Raw genomic sequence first — 18,517 nt, forward strand, 5'->3', positions numbered from 1 at the left:
CTCCACAACTGTACATATTAAAGATACGTTTTGTTTTGCCTGGGTGGTGGAAAAGATGTTCCTGCAGTGCACAAGTATCAAGAAGATTTTGCTGAAACTATTTAAAATGCCCTGTCTCTTTTCTGTAGCAAACTTCTCCTTTAGTAGAGCTGCTGAAAGATAACTCATGTATGCCCCTGACACTTTTACACAAAAGTTGGTTTCTCAGTGTAAACAGCTGATGAAAGTGATTGCAAAGCCTTGGCATAAATCTAATTCCTTTAAATTTGTGTCTGCTTTGTGTCAGTGACCTTTGCAGGTGAGACAATGACCTCTAGGTCTGTCTGTTCAGTGATCACAAAAGAGATCTAATGATGCTGACACTTGGGCCTTCTTATTTAGCTGCAAATAAGCACATAAGACAGCTAGTTTTTGCTAATTTGTCTGAGGTAGGGACTGAAAAATTCACAGTAAGTGATTGTAATTAGCTATATACAAGGCTTTTTCCTTGTAGCCAGCAGCAGTCATGTCTCCTTATCTAGCTGCTGCCAGTTAAACCTTGTCTTGGTTCTGTGCACTGCACGTGTGACTCCCCCAGCTGTAAGTGGGTTCTGAAAGTCAGTCAGGTTGTGAAATGGGGTGTACCTGGTATAGGCAGGACTTCCAAGTCCTTGATGTAGAGCTACTGATGTGAAGAGAATGTAAAGTGAAGTCTGTCAGTCAGCAGACTGGTGGCATGAATCCATACTTCAGAAGCATCAGCTTTAGTTGTTTACAAGCTCTTAATGTTACTGCTGGGATTGTTCCTTTTTTCTCCAACAACCAGGGCTAGCAAGAATGAGTTTTCCTTTTCACCTTATACCCTATATATTTACTGGAAATATTTTTATTCAATTGCCATTGTAACCTGGAAGAGATGTCAAAGCCTTGGCAAGCTCTGCAGGGGTGTGAATGCCTTGGAGTGAATTGGTGAACAGCTAACCTTGGTAGAAATTCTATCAAAGATGCAGAGGGCAGAGACATTGGCTTTTTGACTGCTGCATGTCATTGTGATTAAATGGTATTTAGCTCTAGTTCTTTAGGTCAGGGCTAGCAGTGTCCTCATAATTTCCCAAATCTTTCCTCAGTGAAGTGCTCTGGAGGGGTGCAGAGATATTAGTTGACTTTAGCTGTGCTCCTTTCTTTGGTGCTCATGAAAGTTCTTTTATCTGCCTGGGGGGATGATGGATGCTGTTACAGGGAATATTTTGATGCAGCTTTAAACATAAAGCTGACCTGTCTTTCTCAGAAGGTGCTCGTCTGCTTGGATAGAGTGGCCCAAACTGTCTTGCTGCATTTTCCTGGAGAGCACAACAAGATCATGTTGGGTTTGTCAGCCTTCATGATGCCAAGTTATTAGAGAACATTCTTAAGCTATTAGAGATCATCCAAAGGAGGGCAACAAAGATCGTGAAGGGCCTTGAGGGGGACCTGTATGAGGAGTGGTTGAGGTCACTTGGTCTGTTCATCCTGAAGAAGAGGAGACTGAGGGGAGACCTCATCACAGCCTAGAAGTTCCTCCTGAGAGGAAGAGGATGGTTAGACAGTGATCTCTGTGGTGACCAGTGACAGGACCCAAGGGCATGGCCTGAGGTTGTGCCAGGGGAGGTTTAGTTGGGCATTAGACAAAGGTTCTTTACCCAGAGGGTGGTTGGGCGCTGGAACAGGCTCCCCAGGGAAGTGGTCACAGGACCAAGCCTGACAGAGTTCAAGAAGAATTTGAACAATACTCTCAGGCACATGGTGTGACTCTTGGGGATGGTCCTGTGCAGGGCCAGGATTTGGACTCAGTGATCCTGGTGGGTCCCTTCCAACTCAGCATATTCTGTGATTCTGTAAAGTTCACTTGGCTTTAACTTTTGTTGTTCTGACAAATGGAGGATTGGCTTAGTGAGGAGATTGAGACAAAGCCCCTTGTGCCAGGGAATTGAAGAGTCACACATGGGACACTGTTCTGTGGTGTGCTTACTGCCTGCATATGTCTGCACAGACCTGAGCCAACAGTGTGCTGCCTTTTTGCCCCCACTGTGGCATGTGAAAGGTGCATGGAAGTGTGTTATTGTCCTGCTAGCTGAAGGAAGAGACATGAATCTGTTCAGACCCTCCTGGGCTAGACTATGTAGAGCCAACAGCCTGGTTGGAAACCCTTGGCACTGTGTGAAGCACCCAGCTGAAGTGAAAAGGGGATTGAGACCATTCCTAACTGTTCTGGTTGCAAGCGAGGGACGGGAGCTATAGCAATGAGTATTCATACCATTACATCATCTGAAAGGGGCATGCCGCGTTCGAGGAGCGGGGGGCGTTTTACTTTGGGGAAAGAGTTGATCCAGGGTCTCAGCCATGGCAAGAAACCGTCTCTGCCTTGCTGGGACAGCAGCAAAGCTGGGAGCCACTGACTCGCCGTGTCGTGCTGGAATCGAAGCAGCCCAGGGGTCGCCGCCGCCCCGACTGCCACCCTGCCACAGTCCCACCAGCGCAGCCAGAGTGTGCCCGGGGCCGCCACCGCCAGAGCGCCACTGGGAACTGCTGCTGTTCACTTGCCACGAGGAATCGCTGCCTGTGCCCGAGCCCCTGCAGCCTCTACACAGCCCAGTCAAGCCAGGCGGGCCAAGGCACTGTGTCGGGGGTAACACGTGGCAGGGAAGAAGGAGACTGAATGGTACCACCGCTGCAGTTTTAGTTTAGTAGACTAAACCGGGTGGTGTGGCCAGTTTGGTGGTGTGGCTCCTGTGAGCAGCACAGTTCTCCTGTTTTTTTGCTTTTGCCGCTGTTCTCCCATTGTTTTCTTTTGTTTGGTGGGGTGGACAGGAGTGATTGGCAGGGGGGACCCTCCACCATTCTCTTTCCTCGTTGTTTCCGGGCGACCGCCTGATGCGGTGAACTCCTTTTTTTGTGGGTAAGCCATTTCCCTTGTATGTGGTGCCGCTATCTTTTCTTGTTAGTAAACTGTTATTTTTTTCACTTAAAACCTCCTCGCATTTTTTTTTTTTGTCTCTCTGTATTAGGGAGGGGATGTGAATAAAAAGGGGAGGGAATTAATTTTATTGCAGTTTGCCTCCCAATATTTGTCTTCTAATCAAGATACTAATGCCTTTGAGATTCGGAGAGCACTCCTGTCTTCTTGCCTTCCTACAAACTTAGCTGTGGCTTGGCTTTCCTGCTTCCTGAACAACTCAAGCCACTATAGTTGGCTTTCTTTCTCCTTGTCTTTGGCACCAGGCTGTCAGTGGTGGCTTGTTTGTTGGGTGAATGTAGCACTAAACTACATCCTTTCATGACCCTTCAGGAGCTTTCTTTTGAGCATTGTTTTTTTTTCCAGACAAGAGACTGCTGTCCCTAAAGACAAGATGCAGCACAGCTGCCTCTCTAGCACTGAATGCTGAATTTGACCTGCTGGTGGGTCACCTGCTCATCACAAATAATGTTTCTGAAGCAGGACTTGACTCTTGTCCAGCTTGGAAAGGTTTGCTTTGGGATTACTTGGAGCAGAGACCTCAGCTATGCTGTTAATAGATCATCTTAAGACCCCCAGACCTTGGCCTAGAGCCCTTCACTGGCCTTTCTTGACTGAGTGGTTGTTACAACAAAGGCTAAAATTGTTACTGCTAATAGGAGTTGTAATATTGCTGCAGAAAGACAACAACTCTCAGAAGAAAAGGAGTGTTTGTGGGGAAAAAAACATACTCTTTGTGGAAAGGTCAGGGCCCTTTCCATTTAGAATTGCTGGTCTGTGTATGACTGAACATGGGCTCATACTTCATTGCTGTTTTAAGGGAACAGCTACCCAAATCCTTGCTAATAAGGACATTAGTCCAGTGTAAGCAATAATTGGCCCATGGATGAAGAGTGAAGGCTGAAGGAATGGTAAATGCCCACGCAGAGAAGACCATCAGTCTGCTGAACCTGAATATAATCTGTGGTCTGCCAGAGATTAAATGTCATGTATTAACCTACGTGAAACTATGTTGTTTAACCTCAGCAGCATTATGCTTTGGGAATATGATTAATTAATTAAATTAAGTTTATTCATCTTGGCATTTGCAGTGATGCCCTTTCATAGGGTAGATTAGCATTTGATTAAACTAGATGCACTAGTTAGACTGTGTAATTTCTGGGCTGTCTGTGTTTCAAGACATCCTTATCCGTACTTCTGTCTTGAAAAAAGAACTTCTGTTTACCTCTTGCATTCCTGACAGATATGTCTTAACCTTTTCCCTAGCACAGGAGACTCTTAAAACCTGTGCATATGTGCATACCCAGGCAAACTATCCCACTGTTGTAAAGCTTTCCTTGGTGTCGTAGTCACACATGCTGTGGTTTAGGCTTGCTTCCATCATGGCTTTGTGAAGGTTATTACAGAATAAACCAAGTTCCTGGGTGTGCTTGAAAATGCAGCCAGAGCGTGGATGGCTCGTTATTGAATCAATGACAATATGTGTCATGTGCACTTTAGTTTTGGAAAAAGAGATACACAACTGGATAGCAATACATTCAGTCAAGGCAGGTCTTTGTTACTTTTGAGCATCTTTCTCAAGGAAAAAAGGACCAAGTACTTTGAGAGAGAAGCTCTGGGGTGGTTCTGTACATTCTCCACTTCAGTATTGATGTCGACAGTCCAGGTAAGGAAAAACTCATGGTGGTAGATCCCCTGTAAATCAGGCTCTCATGGAGAAAGCTACTGGTGACAGTGAACAACAGGGACATGTACTTTCTGTAACCAAGGTGTTATCCAGACCTCAAAATAGCATCTCAGCATCTGCAAATAAAAGGAGAATTCGTGAGAAAGTTCAGGTGTCTGTGGGTTGGTCTCAGCATTGCAGGCCATGATGGGGCAGGAGCATCTTTTTGTCTGCCCGCTTTATCCCAGGAAAAGTACTGTTTGCTAAGTAATGATGTCTAGCAGGAAAGCCTGTGTAAAGATTTCCCCCACCCAGAAAACCTCGATTTAGCACCTACTGTATTTCTGCACACTTTTACCCAGGGATATGGGCTAGGTAGATGTGTCCAGTTCAACTCCTTGCAGACAGGAGCTGGCCCTGGATGCTTGAGTGGTGATAATCCTACCTCACCCTGGCTGGCTCTGCAAAGAAGAGGCTTGTACATCTATGGGGACTTGGCAGAGCTGGTCTGAAGGTGATTATACAGTTAGAGATGGCCAAGAATCACCTCCAGTTACTCTAGCAGTTACTGAATACCTCAAAGGAATTGGACACACCTGTTGCAGGTTTTTTTTCCTCTGGAAGTGACAGCTGTCCAGGCTGGGGTGCTCCCTCTTCTCGCACTCAGTGCGTTTGATTTCCACATGGAGCATGTATTTCAGCCCTCTGACAATCTAGAGAAAGTAATTTCCTCCATTAAAGTCAGGGCAGGGGAAAGAGATGCTAAAATTTTGGCTAGGAATCAAGTGCTACATCTGAGAATTGTATGTCACCTACACAGAGCCCTCCTGCGTGGCAGGCGATAGCGGGACAGCTTTAGGCATTCATAGCAGTCCTGAGGAGGATCAGGGCTGCCATGTCTTGGGTGTGCCATGGGAGGGTCAATTACAAAATGGGTTGAAGGGGCACCAGAGGTCTGCTCTTCTTACCTGTACCATGGCTTTGTTTATTTGTGAATCCTTAAACAGAAAGAGGTCATTGGAACTGTTGTTGTATCTATAAACCCCAAAGCGAGCTGCCTTGCGAACGCCAGGGCTGTTGATGTTCACTGGGATAGGGGAGCCAGGTTTCATGGTTGAATGAGGTGGTGGTACGTGTGTATCTGAAAAAACACAAAACATGACTGTAAAGCACACCAGCTGGCTGAAAGGGTGGGACCTTTAGCCCTCTTAACCCTCTTGCTTGTCCAATGCATTTGTGCTTCAGAAGGACTCTGCTCACATCAATTAAAAGTAATTTTCCTTTCTATGTTTGAAATGGTGAAACAGTCTGGTGGAATGAAGTGACATAAAGAGCTGCTGCCAGAAGTGACAGCAGAGCTCAAACTGACTCTAGAAGAAGCCAGAGTATCACAAATATTATTTAAAAGTCTCTGGTACAACTCCCAACTTATAGAAGAACTGACTTTGAATCTAAATATAGATCGTGGTGTTCTGAGTACAGTGTAGTTTTGGTAACATATCAAACACTGGCTAGAGCGCCCTGCTGCTCTTAGTTTGTGTATCTTATCTTTCAGATATAAGTTCTTTCTCACCCACACTACCCTTAAGCCTTTGATGGCATCTTGAGGTTATGTTAGAAGCATTTAGATGGTGATCAGGGTGAGGGGAAGATGCCCTCATTGTATGTGCTGACAAAAGAGAGGGTGTCCTTTGAGCCATTACCTGAAAAAGTTGAATTTGTGTAAGGTGATGGCCCAGCTCCAGGCACAAGGCAGAATGGCTCAGAGGATCAGATAGCAGTGCAGGGCTCTGCTTTGCATTGCATCTGCAGTATTGCTGAAATGCTTGTAATCCAGGCCTGGGCAGGAGCAGAGGTACTGCATGACCTGGACAGGCACCTACAATACTTAGAGGTCCAGAGGATGTCATCTCATGACTTGGGCAGAAAACTCTTGCAGCTCTACCAGTAGATGCTTAGGGCCAGAGCATAAATGTTTCAGACTCCATCCTTGCTTCTAGATTTGTAAATGTGAAAAGAGAGAGAAAGAGCGAGAAGCCAGCCCTCTTCCTGTTCCTCCTGGTGGATGATAGTAGGGTTAGATTCTTTTCTTCCTCAAACTTAACAGGCAATCCCTGTTATAAAGCAAGCAAGGACTGTTCTTGCAGAGATGAGCTGAATGTTGTATTAAGAGGACCTCTCTTGTGTTTTCTTCCTTAAGTAATACTTTTGAGACCTTGTTTCTGCAGTATGAGAGAGCAATCCTGTAGATGCTCTCTCTGTCTGCAGTGAAACAAATAGGCAGATCGAAACAAGTTGATTTTTTTTTTCCCATCAGGTACTTTCAAAACCTCTTCCCCATTACTAGAAGCAAGGCTAGACCTTATCTTTACACTTAAGATGCAGCAGAGTTCCTGCATGCCTCTGCAACACCTAAAGGAAACCACAGCAGAAACAAAAATCTCCTGGCTAACCAAACACCGTCTCCGAGTGCATCAGTATTTTCTGTATATGGGAGGCAAAGTGAAACTGAAGTCAACTAAAACCTTCAGAGAAAAACACGCCTGCCTGCAGCTCCCATTCTAAAGATTTAAGGGCAGCTGCAATTAAGAATTTCCTTGCTCAGCAGAGAAAGAAACGATACAGAAAAATGCTTCATTAGAGTCGGCTAATCGGCACTCAAGTGCCCATCTGTACTTAGCAATCAAGTTGTTACTCACAATCTTTAGATTTAGTATTTAAGGTCATGCAGAGTTTAAACACTGACAAAATGAGTTAAAACTGTAAGTTGACTTTAAAATCCATAAATGATATCCATGGAGAGAGCAGGCTTAAGTACAAGGAAAATCTTTTAAACAGTTAGATTTTCAGCTGCGGTCTGAACTGAGCATGGACAGCAGTTGGAGAAGGGCTGTTATTGACCAGTGCATGAGGTAGCAGCCCTCACAGAACCTAAAACACAAGGAAAACAGCAGTTATTTTCCACTCTTACCACCTGAAATCCCGTTGAAGCTCCAGAGTGTTAAGCAGCAAAGTGCAATACAACTGTAGATGAAGTTCACTGCCATCTCCACCAGTTCAGCCAGGGGAGTGACTGCCCTACTTCCTGCTGGAGAAGTTATGCCTCTGTGAGTGCTCTTATTGGCTGTGGGGGAAAGAAAAAAAAATCACCCTAAAACTTCTGAGTCATCCCAGCTCTGACGCCGACTTTGCCTCCTGCTGATGACCACATACATCGAAGCCCAGCCACAAAGCTCTGGCTTGGTGATAGCAGCACCAGCCTTGCATTAGACAGGGACTTCTGCTTTGTGATCCTCAGGGGTTGTGCAGAAGCGTAGGCAGGTATGTGTGACATAACACTGGGAAATGGTGTGGGGGTGAGGAGTGTAACAGTCATGTGCTTTAAGACTGAGGGGGAAACTTAATCCCCAAGAGATGGGCAATGAGCCCTGTGGATGTAGGCCTTGGCTTGTGTATGTGCATCTTCATGAGGAGAAGCCTGACAGAGATGATGAGTCCAGTGTCTTGCTTCTCCTGATGTGGAGATGTGGGGTTTGGGTGAAAGTCACACAAAAGTTTTAGGGCTACCTACCCAAGGGGACTGAGTGGAGCAAAGCCAGTAGGAGAAGATTTTGGTTTTGATGGCAGAGGAGAACATCGTGCCCTACATTTACAGAAGGTGTTATGACAAGAGGAAAGGGCTGTGTTAGGTTCAGAGATGATGAGGTTTTCTCTAGGTGCTCTGCAGAAACCAAGGGAAACATGAGGATAGAGGTATTTTGTCTCTCTGGCTTGCAGAACTTTTCAGTTCTAGGATTGGATTCCCCAGTGTCAGTACTTGGTTTCCAGAGCGGTGCTCTCTAGGGAGTGTTGGCCCATGCTGAGAAGCTCGAAAAACTGGAGACAGGGCTCAGTTGCCAGATTTGTGGTCTAGCTGAAAGAACCAGCTGACAGATTCAGGAGACTGGGAGATGAACCGTTGCCTCCCTGAAGAGTTTAGAAGGGGTGGATCTCAGTCTGTGTGTGTGCATTTGCTTCAAGTGATACCGAAAAGCAGCAGAAACAAAGTTTTTGTTTGCTTGAGATATATCCCTTATCTGATTCTCTAGGACTTCTCTAAGATTACTTGAGAATACCAGAATGCTGTGAGTAATGTTTCTATTTCTGCTATCACAGGTGAACAGGAAGGTGATGGTTGCCTTTCACTTGCCCCAGCAATGAATCCTGCTCCTTTTTGACCAAAGACTGCCTCAAGTAAAGTCCAATCTGCTGAATCATACTCCAAACCCCATGGAAAACATTGAGACAGAATGAGAAGGACAGTATTGAGAGGGTTTTGCCTCCTCCCCCTCCTTTTCTTTTTTTTTTTTTTTGAGCTGACATAGTAGCCTGTCCCATGACTGTGACACAGGTAGAGACTCAATTGGGTATTTTCAGGCCTCCCTTTCTCCTGAAGAACTGTGGTCTACAGTTTCTACCTCACTGAGAGACTCTGGAAGAGTGCCTTCCCAAGCCTATAATCTGGTCCTCTAACATGCAAGAAGGGCATGGTTGGGACCCTCGTCACCAGATCCTTACCACATGATGAACCAGAAAGGGGTTCAGGTCCTGCAGGACCTCCATCACATCTCCTTTGGCTTCCTGGTGTGCTCACAGTGGCCTTTTGATTTGAGTTGCAAAGGGCCTACTGTGAGTGATTTGGGGGGATCTTGCTGAAGCGCAGATTCTTTCCTCACTTTAAGGAAGCTCCTGGGGCATCATGAGCAGCCCTTGGACAGCATTTGATGTGAGTGGGGACGGTGACTAGCAGAGGTAGCGACTGCACTGAGCCGTGGTGCTGTGTAGCTGTGGAGTCGCAATGCCACCTTAATTCGGTGATGGCACTAGAGGGCACCAGACGGTAATTCCCGGTGCTGGAGCACAGCTTGCCTCTTCGGAGGACGCATTTTTCCCCGCCTTTCCCCCCGCCTCTCCTTCTTTCCGTAAAATCGATCGTTTGCAGCTCCTCCACACCAAGTTTTATATTTTTCTATTGCCCTTCTTATGATTTTGTTGAGGAAATTTCTCCAGTTCTTTTCTCCTGGGAAGTAACAGAGTACTCACTGATGAGTAGTAGTATTAATAGTGCTGGGTACAATTATGTAAAAAGCACAAAGAACATGACACCAAAAATCCCATCAAAAAGCTCCTTCCCCCCCAAAACAGCCAAACAACAGCAAACTCCTCTAGATGGATATACCTGTGGTTTTTTTCCCTTGGAAATTTTTGTGCTGTGGAAAAATCTGTGATTGGAGACTGGGACTATTGTTCCTTTGTGATGTCTAGTTCCAAACAGGTGTCATTTCCTAGAATACTGCTCTGTACCCCAAATCCATCTGCAGGAGGAATGGAGGAGCATGATCCTTGTCTGACATGTAAGCCCAGAAAATGGGTCAGATACTCTTATCATTGAAGATCCTTCAAAGTCACTGATAGGAATTTTATCCACTTTCCCTGGAACACATGGGCACTTCACTTCCTTCACTCTAGAACAAGGCATTTGGGGAACTCTGTGGAGTAGTTTCCACTCGCTAAATTTCCCATTATGTGTCTGTTTCTGTGTGAGCAGACGTCCTGAACAGGGAGAGAATGAGAGTAAGTGGGCAAGGAAAGACTCAATGATTATCCCAGAGTAAACAGAGCATTTGCTTTAATCAAATAGCTAATCCTGAGCCAGTCTAAATCAAATTTGTGATATTTCTTCATTAAGATGGATTATATAGGCCTTAAAAGTCTTGCACACCCATGAGAACCCTCGTGTTTGGTTTTTTGTGTGATTGGGAGATGTTTGTTGCAAGTTTATACCAAGCCTCCTCTCTTTTCTGCAAGGAAATTTGCAGGGTCATTACCTTCTTTCTCTCACTGTTGGTGTGAGTTACTAGAGGCTTTGGAAACAGTGGGTAAATGTGGGGACTTTTTTGATTAAAATAAAAAAAAAATGTCACCAAACTTCTATTATCCATAAGCCAAGGATATAATTATATTCTCTTTTTTACTGAAGAAGCAAAATCCACAGTATTGATATTTGATTTCCATTACATTTTGTGCATGACACAGAACTTCATCATCACTTTTTCCTTCTGTTATTCAGGGCCAGACCTGTTTCCACACAGCACAACCCAGCAGTTGCTACCATGGCTTCCTGGAATAATGCCAACTGGACTTGCAAGGGATCCTGTTGGAATTATACTCCTGTAAATGCAATCCACAATATTTAATTTTCAGTTTTTAAGCCTTAAACTTGAAAGAAGTGGGTATGACATCTTGCACACCCAAGGCCTGCACTTTGCAGATGCCGAAATATGTTGAGATGCATGGGAAAGACAGTTCTAGAAATAAGGACAAGGGTAAGGAATTGAGGTGAGGACTCAGCTGCTCCTACAGCAGGAACACCTCACTAGCCAGCCTTTTTTAAATGGAAAACCATGCAGTTCATATAGCAGCAGCTTTACAGTAGCCACAGGATCCCTTCTGAGCAGGTATGTGGCTGAATAAGTTTGATGAGGTGTACAGGAAAGAGAATAATGGTACAGAGCATATGCCCCTACGTGGCATTACGTCAGCAGTGTGAATATGTGAATAGCCACACAGTTGTGAATTTGTGTATTCGCTAACAATAGGATGAATAGCAGGAATTGGTGAGTTGGCCTCAAACCAGAGAATTTGCCTCATACTCCCTTGCCTTTTCTGCCAGATGTTCTGTACCTCACCAGCACCCCACCTGTGCCTCCACTGCAGAAGTGAATGTTTTTCAAAGGGATCAAGACTCATGCAGTTGCATCTGTTTTTTAATACCAGCAATAACTTTTGAATTTCCATTAAATATGAAAGCAGTCTGGAAGACTTGAAGATAATCTGGTTACCGTATATTTCTTGAGAAGACAGGAGAGAAGAAATTACTGGCTGGGCTGAGGAGTACAACTGTAACATCATTCAGTTTATCTGCCAGAAGCACTATCAGCTGCAGTGCAGATATTGCCTAGAGATTGCACTGTGGGTTACCTATAGGATGGGTCATATGAAAAGACCCCTCCATGTTTTACCTTGAGGCTATTGTAGTAATTTTGACATGAACAAACCTCCCATCCTCTCTATCTGAAGAGCACAGAAACATTAGTTCTCTTATCTGGCTGTAGTCCTTTCTGGAGACTGACATAGAAATATGTCTTATCACTTTGAAAACTGCCTGGGCAGAGCCACAGGGTTAGGCAGACACTAAATCACAGAATATTCTGAGTTGGAAGTGACCCACAGGGATCACTGTGCGGGCACTGCGTCCACCTCTTATGTGAACGGCCCATATGGGGCTCACACCCACAACCCCGGTGTTATTGGCACCATATTCTAACCAGCTGAGCTAATCTTGGGCTCAGTGCTGCTAAATAGTTGAGTTTCAGCAGTGCTGGAGCTTCCTGCTGTGGACCAGGGTCTATTGGGCAAGAGGTCTGTGGAGAACACTCACCAAATGAACTTGTGAACTCTCTGTTAGACACCAGCTACCACAGCGATCAACTAAGAGTAGTTAGCAAGTCTCTATCTATTTTACTGATGAGAACACTTAAAGCTGCTCCTTACAGATGCTTTTCCTCCATTAGAGTCACCCTGAAGGAAGAAAGCCACTGTTTCTTTGAAAAGAGGGAAGGGGTTGTCTCAGAGGTGGGAGATTTTGTGATATGAGCTCAACAGGGGAAGTTGCAGAGGGTTAGAGCTGCTAAACAGCCATTTATGTGGCCAAACTAGGCGTCGCAGTGAGAGGCGGTCTCAAGGTGGCTGCTGTCAAGGACTGCTTTTCAGATGAACACTGTGTTTTCTGTATTCAGGATCAGTCCTAACAAGCCATGAAGAAGCAAGTGCACAACACAGTGAGACATATTGGTGCTGCAGTGTAGGCCTGCAATGCAGCAAGCACATGCTGCAGGTCTCCCAGTATGAAGGAGGATAAATCTGTGCTCTCCAACTGTGTTTGAAAATCCCATTTACAACTCAATGGAGCTTCTCTCTCTGGCAGGTACCCAGCTATTCAGCACTGATGAGATTTGGATCTGATAGCCCCAGTCTGTGTTCTCCCACTGAGAGCAGAAAATTGTGTCCTTAATAACATTTAAACCAAATACACCTGGGTGCTTTATATTGATACATTAGGCAGTGTTAGCTTTGCAATGCCCCTTTCCCATGTGAAGTACATGGGGAGCCCAGGCTGAGGGCAGCAAAGTCCCTCTCCCTTCCCAGCCACCAGGCTTCTCCCTGCAGTTGGGGCAGAGACATGAAGAGCCACACAATTATTATCTGCTGAAATCCATTGCTTAAAATGTGACTGTGTTCTACAGTTCTATGCAGACAAAAGTGAGAAATCCATCAAGGCTTAATGATTTTTCCCTGGACGCAACAAGACCTGTTTAACAGCAATCCTTGCCATTCCACTCCCACTGAAAGGTAAGTGCATGTGTTTTCCTGCATTCACCCTTTTTCCCCTTTATCAGCTTAATAGAGAAAAGATTACAACAGGATTGTAATGGAGAGAAATCTGTCATGAGAGAAAAAATTTGCACTCATTGTATTTGGAGAGTTTAGTGTATGTGTGAATCAACAGTATCATCTTTCCCTGGGAGGAAGCATTTGAGGCTGCTCATAGAGCTTGTGCCATTCACTGCCTGTAGAAGTGGGAGATGAATAAAAGCATAAGGAAGATTTTGATCATTGGCAGTAAGCTAAAGTTTCATGGCCCTTTCTACAGACAAAAGGGTGTTCTCAAAAATAGCTCCACCTGAGAGGACAATTATGAACAGCACCTGCATAGTTAGTGCCTGTGAAGCAAACCAGGTAGTTAACAAGGATCAAAGAGCTGTGTTTAAGTTTTGTAAAAGAATCCAAAAATGACACTAGCCTTCATGCTAAGTGCCATGTGAGCTGAGTAGTGCTGGTCAGGGAAAAATATGATGGCTGGCTACCCTGTCCTATAGGATTTCTGCACTTTTCTTGGCATAAACAAGTGCTCCTCGCTGTTGTAGACTGGCAGAATAAATTTAGCCATGCTGCAGACCCTGGTTGGGAATTTTCTGTGGATTTTTTTTTCAATGTCAAAATACTATGAAATGAGCTCTTTCAGACACTTTGGGTTTATTTTTTTTTTTCTGTTATCCACCAGAAATATACAATTAGAGAAAGTCAGAGTGCTTTGGATTGCGCTGCTGTTGAACAGGGCTGCTGTTCAATGTAGTGCCTCAAGGGAGTATGATAAAATGTGCTGTGTGCAGGATGTGGGAAGGGGTCAAGCTCTGTGTTATCTCCTGATCTCCCTCTGGGGCTGTGTTGGTTTCCCAGCACACGTAGTACACCTCATTTTGCAATATGTGCCCTGGGTGCAGCCAAGCTCCATCACATCCCCCCTAGGTCCATGACCGGAGTCCTTGCTCTGGCTCAAAGATGTTTCTTCTGTATAAGACCAATGGAGTGGGAAGCTGTGTGTCCCTGGTGTTGCCCTGTGGTCCTTATTGGTTTTGCTGGCTATGCCCAAGGGTGAAAACTAAAAAGTGAGTCATCTCTGGCAATGGGAGCAGAGATGCAAGAGGGGAACAGACATCCTTGAAGCTGACCCTGTAGTGATTATGTTTTCCCATAATTTTCTCTTTCTTCAGGCTGCTGCCCTTTCTGAGACAGTGGGGTGTCAGGCTTAGAGAGTTTCAGCAGAGACCAGTGAGCAGCTTTCTCTGTCAGAAACAGCTTTCCCCAACAGAGAATAACTATGGTTACTTTGTCCACAAGCTGCCTGAGACATAAGGAGATTGAGACCCTGCAGATTTCCTCTGTGAGATGGAAAGAGCTGGAGAATTTATTATGAAGACTGAGGTGTGAGAAAAATCCCCATGACACTCTCAGAGGTTGCTCTTTTCCTCCTTGCTAGGCAGCACAACATCATCACCCAAGCATAAGGAGCCAGAGAAAATGGGAACAACAGGCATGGGATACCCACCAATGAGCAGTTTCTCTTGGTGTTATGCCAGTGGTTTGGTCCCCACATATGTGCCAGCAGTGCTCAGCTGACAGAGAGGATGGGTGGGAAGCAAGTGGACTTACAATGTCCAGGGGGAGTCCGGGGTAATGTCATGGCTGTGGCTGCTGGCACTGAAGATAAGTGGTAAGGAGAGCATCAGCCAGGTTTGAAGCATTGAACAAGTATCATCTCATAATCCAATCAGTACAGACTTTGATAAAAGGCCTCTGAGCTGAGGCTCCTAAGAGGAGAAAGAAGTTGTCCTCCATAAATACACTGTGCAGGTAGGGATAGCAGATGTGAAAAGAGATCTGCGATTTGCAGGGCAGCATGGTGCAGCTACCAATTTATCCAGCAATTCCTTGCAGAAAAAAAAAAAATCCTCAAACTTGGAGATTTACAGGGTAAATGTAAAAGTATTTAAAAGGCTTAGGCAAGAGCAGCGGAAATAGAAATGTCTTTAGCATAGGAACCCTCATCCTGCAGTATGTGTTTGGCTTTGCCTAATGAGAGGCCTCATCAACTAACTTGGACAGAAGCTCTCAAGGGCTGCATGGTTGTAGGAAGACATTATTCAGAGAGCCAAAGAACCAAGACATTTGCATGAAAACTCAGGGCAGCAGATGTATCACTGAAGAGCTGGGAACACCTGTCTTTTCTTTCTTGTGGGAATATATTTTTCTTTGTAGAACAGCTGGGTAAAAAGTAAAAGGTGGAGAAGAACTGAACTCTGTCTGTAAGCTGCACTTCTGCTCTGAATGGGGCTGAGGGTCCAGGACCCTGTGTGTCCTGTGCACTGTGGACAGGGGTTCCTCTTGAGGTTGATGAAAGATGACAGGTGTTAACCTTGGAGCAGGTAAAGCTTGGCACATAAGGCTAGACTTTTGGGATTCACGCAGAAGCAAAAGAGTTAATATTCCTCTGCTGGCCTCCCAGGTGTGGAACTGAAACTGCGTCTTTCAGAGAAGCACTTGGTGCCGAGCTGAACGTGAAGCTCTTGTTGACAGAAATGTAGTTTCCATCCTAGAGCTTACTTTATATCTAATTAGTGTCAAATGGTAAATCATCTCCAATAGCGTGATGTGTATGCCCAGCCTCAGCTCTGGGACCACAGTGCTAAGCTCTGCAGACCTGCAAGAAAGCCAGTCAGTAAATAGGAGGGTTTTGTCTTGATTCACAGGGTCTGTGACCCATAAGTCACCACCTATTTAATTCTACTTTATTTCTGTCTTCTGTAGATGAGTTTAAATGGGAGAAGCAACCGTGTACTCAAAGTGAGTTCATGAAAGGCTTTTGTCCTGTGTATATGTGAACAGGATGGCTTTTTGCTTTGATTTGGATTTGTTTGTGTTGTTATGCATAAACAGCAGCTATTAATGAGGAGCCAGCTGTAAAACTACTGGGATGCTTTGTGTGCCAGTCCTGTCACACACAAGATCTGTCCAAAGTCTCTGTTATTTGAAGTTGCAGACAGTTTGGACACATCAACAACTGCTGGTTGCTCTGATATCAGATTAGGCTTGAAAACCTTTTCTGCAGGTCATACATAAATGTCTGTGTGACAGCATGTCAGGGATGTCTCTTGGGCTGGAGATGTGTGCCGGGGGATGGCAGTAAACCCTATCAGTTCATGTAGAAGGAGTGAAGCCAAGCCTTCTCCATTTGGGTTGGGAAGACTGAGAGTGAGCCTGCTCTCTTGAATCAGGAAAGGCAGTGCTGCAGGCTACTGTCACCTGCAAAGGTCAAAAAGGGAAAAAAGGGACCTAGAGAAATAGAGAGACTGGACAAACTCTGGTTCCAGCTAGGAAGAATTATAAGCCTGGTAGATGTGGGCTCTCCCTGGAAATGGGGAACTGACTGGTCACTGGAGCCAGGCTGACACTGGAATCGGGTAAGCCATACCCTAAGAAGCAGCGGGTGCTCTCCATGTGGTCTGACTCTTGAAAAAAAAAAAAACAAACCAGGAGGAAAGGTCATTCTCCATGTTCAGTTGAAAAGGAAACTAGGACCAGCTACGTTGGAAAGAATGCCTGCACCATGACCTGAGCAAGCAAGATGAATGTTTCCTGTGATTGTCTGATGCGTGGTCTTTATCCCCTACAAAAGTCAGAGTCAGGGGCTCTCTCCAGTTTCCCCTCTTTTCAAGTGGTCTAATCTTTCAGGGAGCAGGGGCGTGAGCTGTTCCACTGCAGCAGAAACAGGAATAGTTTTGCATGCAGTCAGTTTTGCGTACAGAGGATCAGATTGCACAAAGCCCCTACTACAAAATACCCTCAAGAAAATCTGTATGAAGCTGTGAGCTGGAATGGGGGAGGATGCTGATTTAGAGAAGAAATCAGAGGCTGATTTCTCAGTGACACTAGATGTCACTGTGAGAGGAAGAATTGAAGCATACCTTGAAGTCTTCTGAGTTTGGTGCTCTAAGGAGGAGACCACCTCTCCTAAAAATGCCTTGCTGGGTTGCTAGAGAATAGTGAAGGAAGGGTTAAAGAAATGCTGTGTCCAGTCAGTGTTTATGTCTGGCACTTGTGCAGGAAAGGTTTGAAAACTTTGGTGCACAAGCTCATCTGTGGAAGGGGGAGCAGTGGAGCAGTGTGGTGCCTGTCTCATCAGGAGTTGAGCCTTTGGTCACACTATGACTTGTACAACTGCAACTTCATCCCCTACCCCTTTAAGGTGTTTGGCAGTTGTGCTTAAGGCCAAATGTGATCTAATGATGCTGTAACCTGGGTTTAAAATGGAAAACAATGATGTGAGAAAGAAAAGAGGGAAGCTTCTTTGGCATCTCCTCTCCTTGGCTGTGAATAAAGTCAAGTCCTTGTCTGAGCTGTGCTGTAGGTATGCCTGGCTCTGCACCTTGCTGACCTTTGTGTTTCTTTGTTGATGTGGCTTCCCAGTTTGATCATCAGCCTGCCTTTTCAGTATAGACCTGTCTGGGGATCACTAGACTGTAGCACTACCTTGGGTAGTGTCACTAGACATGCTCTACTCTCTGTGCTCAGGCACTGTGGTACTGCACCCTGGTTGGTGAGGATAGTGCCTTGTCTTGCTATTACCCTGGGGTCCCAGCTCTCTTTCTTTCAAGGAACAGCCCCTGGCACAGCCTGTGGAGTCACCATAAGAGCCCATACAAGTGAATGTCAATGCTTTTCATCCTCCTGACCCTGTAGGATGTGGTCAAAAGGTCTTTCTGACAGTCTTTGGCGATTGAAGGAGGTTGAATGTGGATGGACTAGGTGCAGATAAGCCCACAGGAAGGAAATCTGGAGCATGCTGTACCACTGCATGTTGAATCAATGAGGCATGATGGTCCTCGTCTGTAAGAACATCGTTATCATGCTGCTGCAGACCCTGGCCTCAAACACCACTTCAAACTATGATGGGGATTACTAGGAATAGAATGTCAAGCCATTGAGTCCAAGAACAAATAGAAATGTCTTGAGGCATTTCTGGGGAGAGCAGGTTAAGCTGGTATTTGGGTAGCTTAAACTAAATAAAGATTTTTCATTCGGTACATGAAGTTGTCCTACATTTCTAGTTCTAGAGCTCCTCAGTCCTTGAAAGATGCTTTTCTTCAAGGCTCAGGTTTCATTCAAGACATCAGAACAAAGGCCACCAGCCTTAGTTACAATGGGGTCAGAGGAGGATGAATGCTTCACCCAAATGCACTCTTCACCTATTGCCTGTCAGAAGGCAAGGTGTACAGTTCTGCCCTGGGAATTGGAGGAATAGTACTGGACTACACAAGCACCTACTGCTGCATCCACATGGCAATACAGGCTGCCCTCATGGAAACCACAGTTCTCACTTGCTTTCTGTATCACCTAAATAGACTTCTGTTCAAAACACATGTAAGTCTCCCTCTTAAAGA

The 18,517-nt window shown here is 45.2% G+C and overlaps 1 protein-coding gene across 1 annotated transcript; it reads right to left on the reverse strand.

Annotated features, from left to right (window-relative positions):
• Positions 1-4,508: 4,508 nt before the first annotated feature.
• CST7 (cystatin F) lies at positions 4,509-7,717 on the reverse strand. The gene is made up of 4 exons (XM_027902622.1): positions 7,609-7,717; positions 5,606-5,778; positions 5,234-5,350; positions 4,509-4,774 (listed from the first exon to the last, which is right to left on the reverse strand). Exons 1-4 carry the CDS (start codon positions 7,682-7,684, stop codon positions 4,694-4,696), a joined length of 447 nt encoding a protein of 148 aa, XP_027758423.1. The 5' UTR covers positions 7,685-7,717; the 3' UTR covers positions 4,509-4,693.
• Between the last annotated feature and the right edge of the window lie 10,800 nt (positions 7,718-18,517).

The sequence above is a fragment of the Empidonax traillii genome, unplaced genomic scaffold (genome assembly GCF_003031625.1).
Source record: "Empidonax traillii isolate 1590-97213 ecotype Southwest subspecies unplaced genomic scaffold, ASM303162v1 scaffold892:size253994, whole genome shotgun sequence".
In the NCBI taxonomy this organism is placed as follows: Eukaryota; Metazoa; Chordata; class Aves; order Passeriformes; family Tyrannidae; genus Empidonax; species Empidonax traillii.

What these genes read in the sequence shown, in the direction of transcription:
- CST7 (XM_027902622.1), bottom strand. Translation starts at nt 7,684, where the DNA reads ATGGCAGTGAACTTCATCTACAGTTGTATTGCACTTTGCTGCTTAACA. An exon ending in TAAACAAAGCCATGGTACAG is followed by an intron (nt 5,351 to 5,605) that starts GTAAGAAGAGCA and finishes TACTTTCTCTAG; the next exon opens with ATTGTCAGAGGGCTGAAATA. An exon ending in GGAAAAAAAACCTGCAACAG is followed by an intron (nt 4,775 to 5,233) that starts GTGTGTCCAATT and finishes TTTTATTTGCAG; the next exon opens with ATGCTGAGATGCTATTTTGA.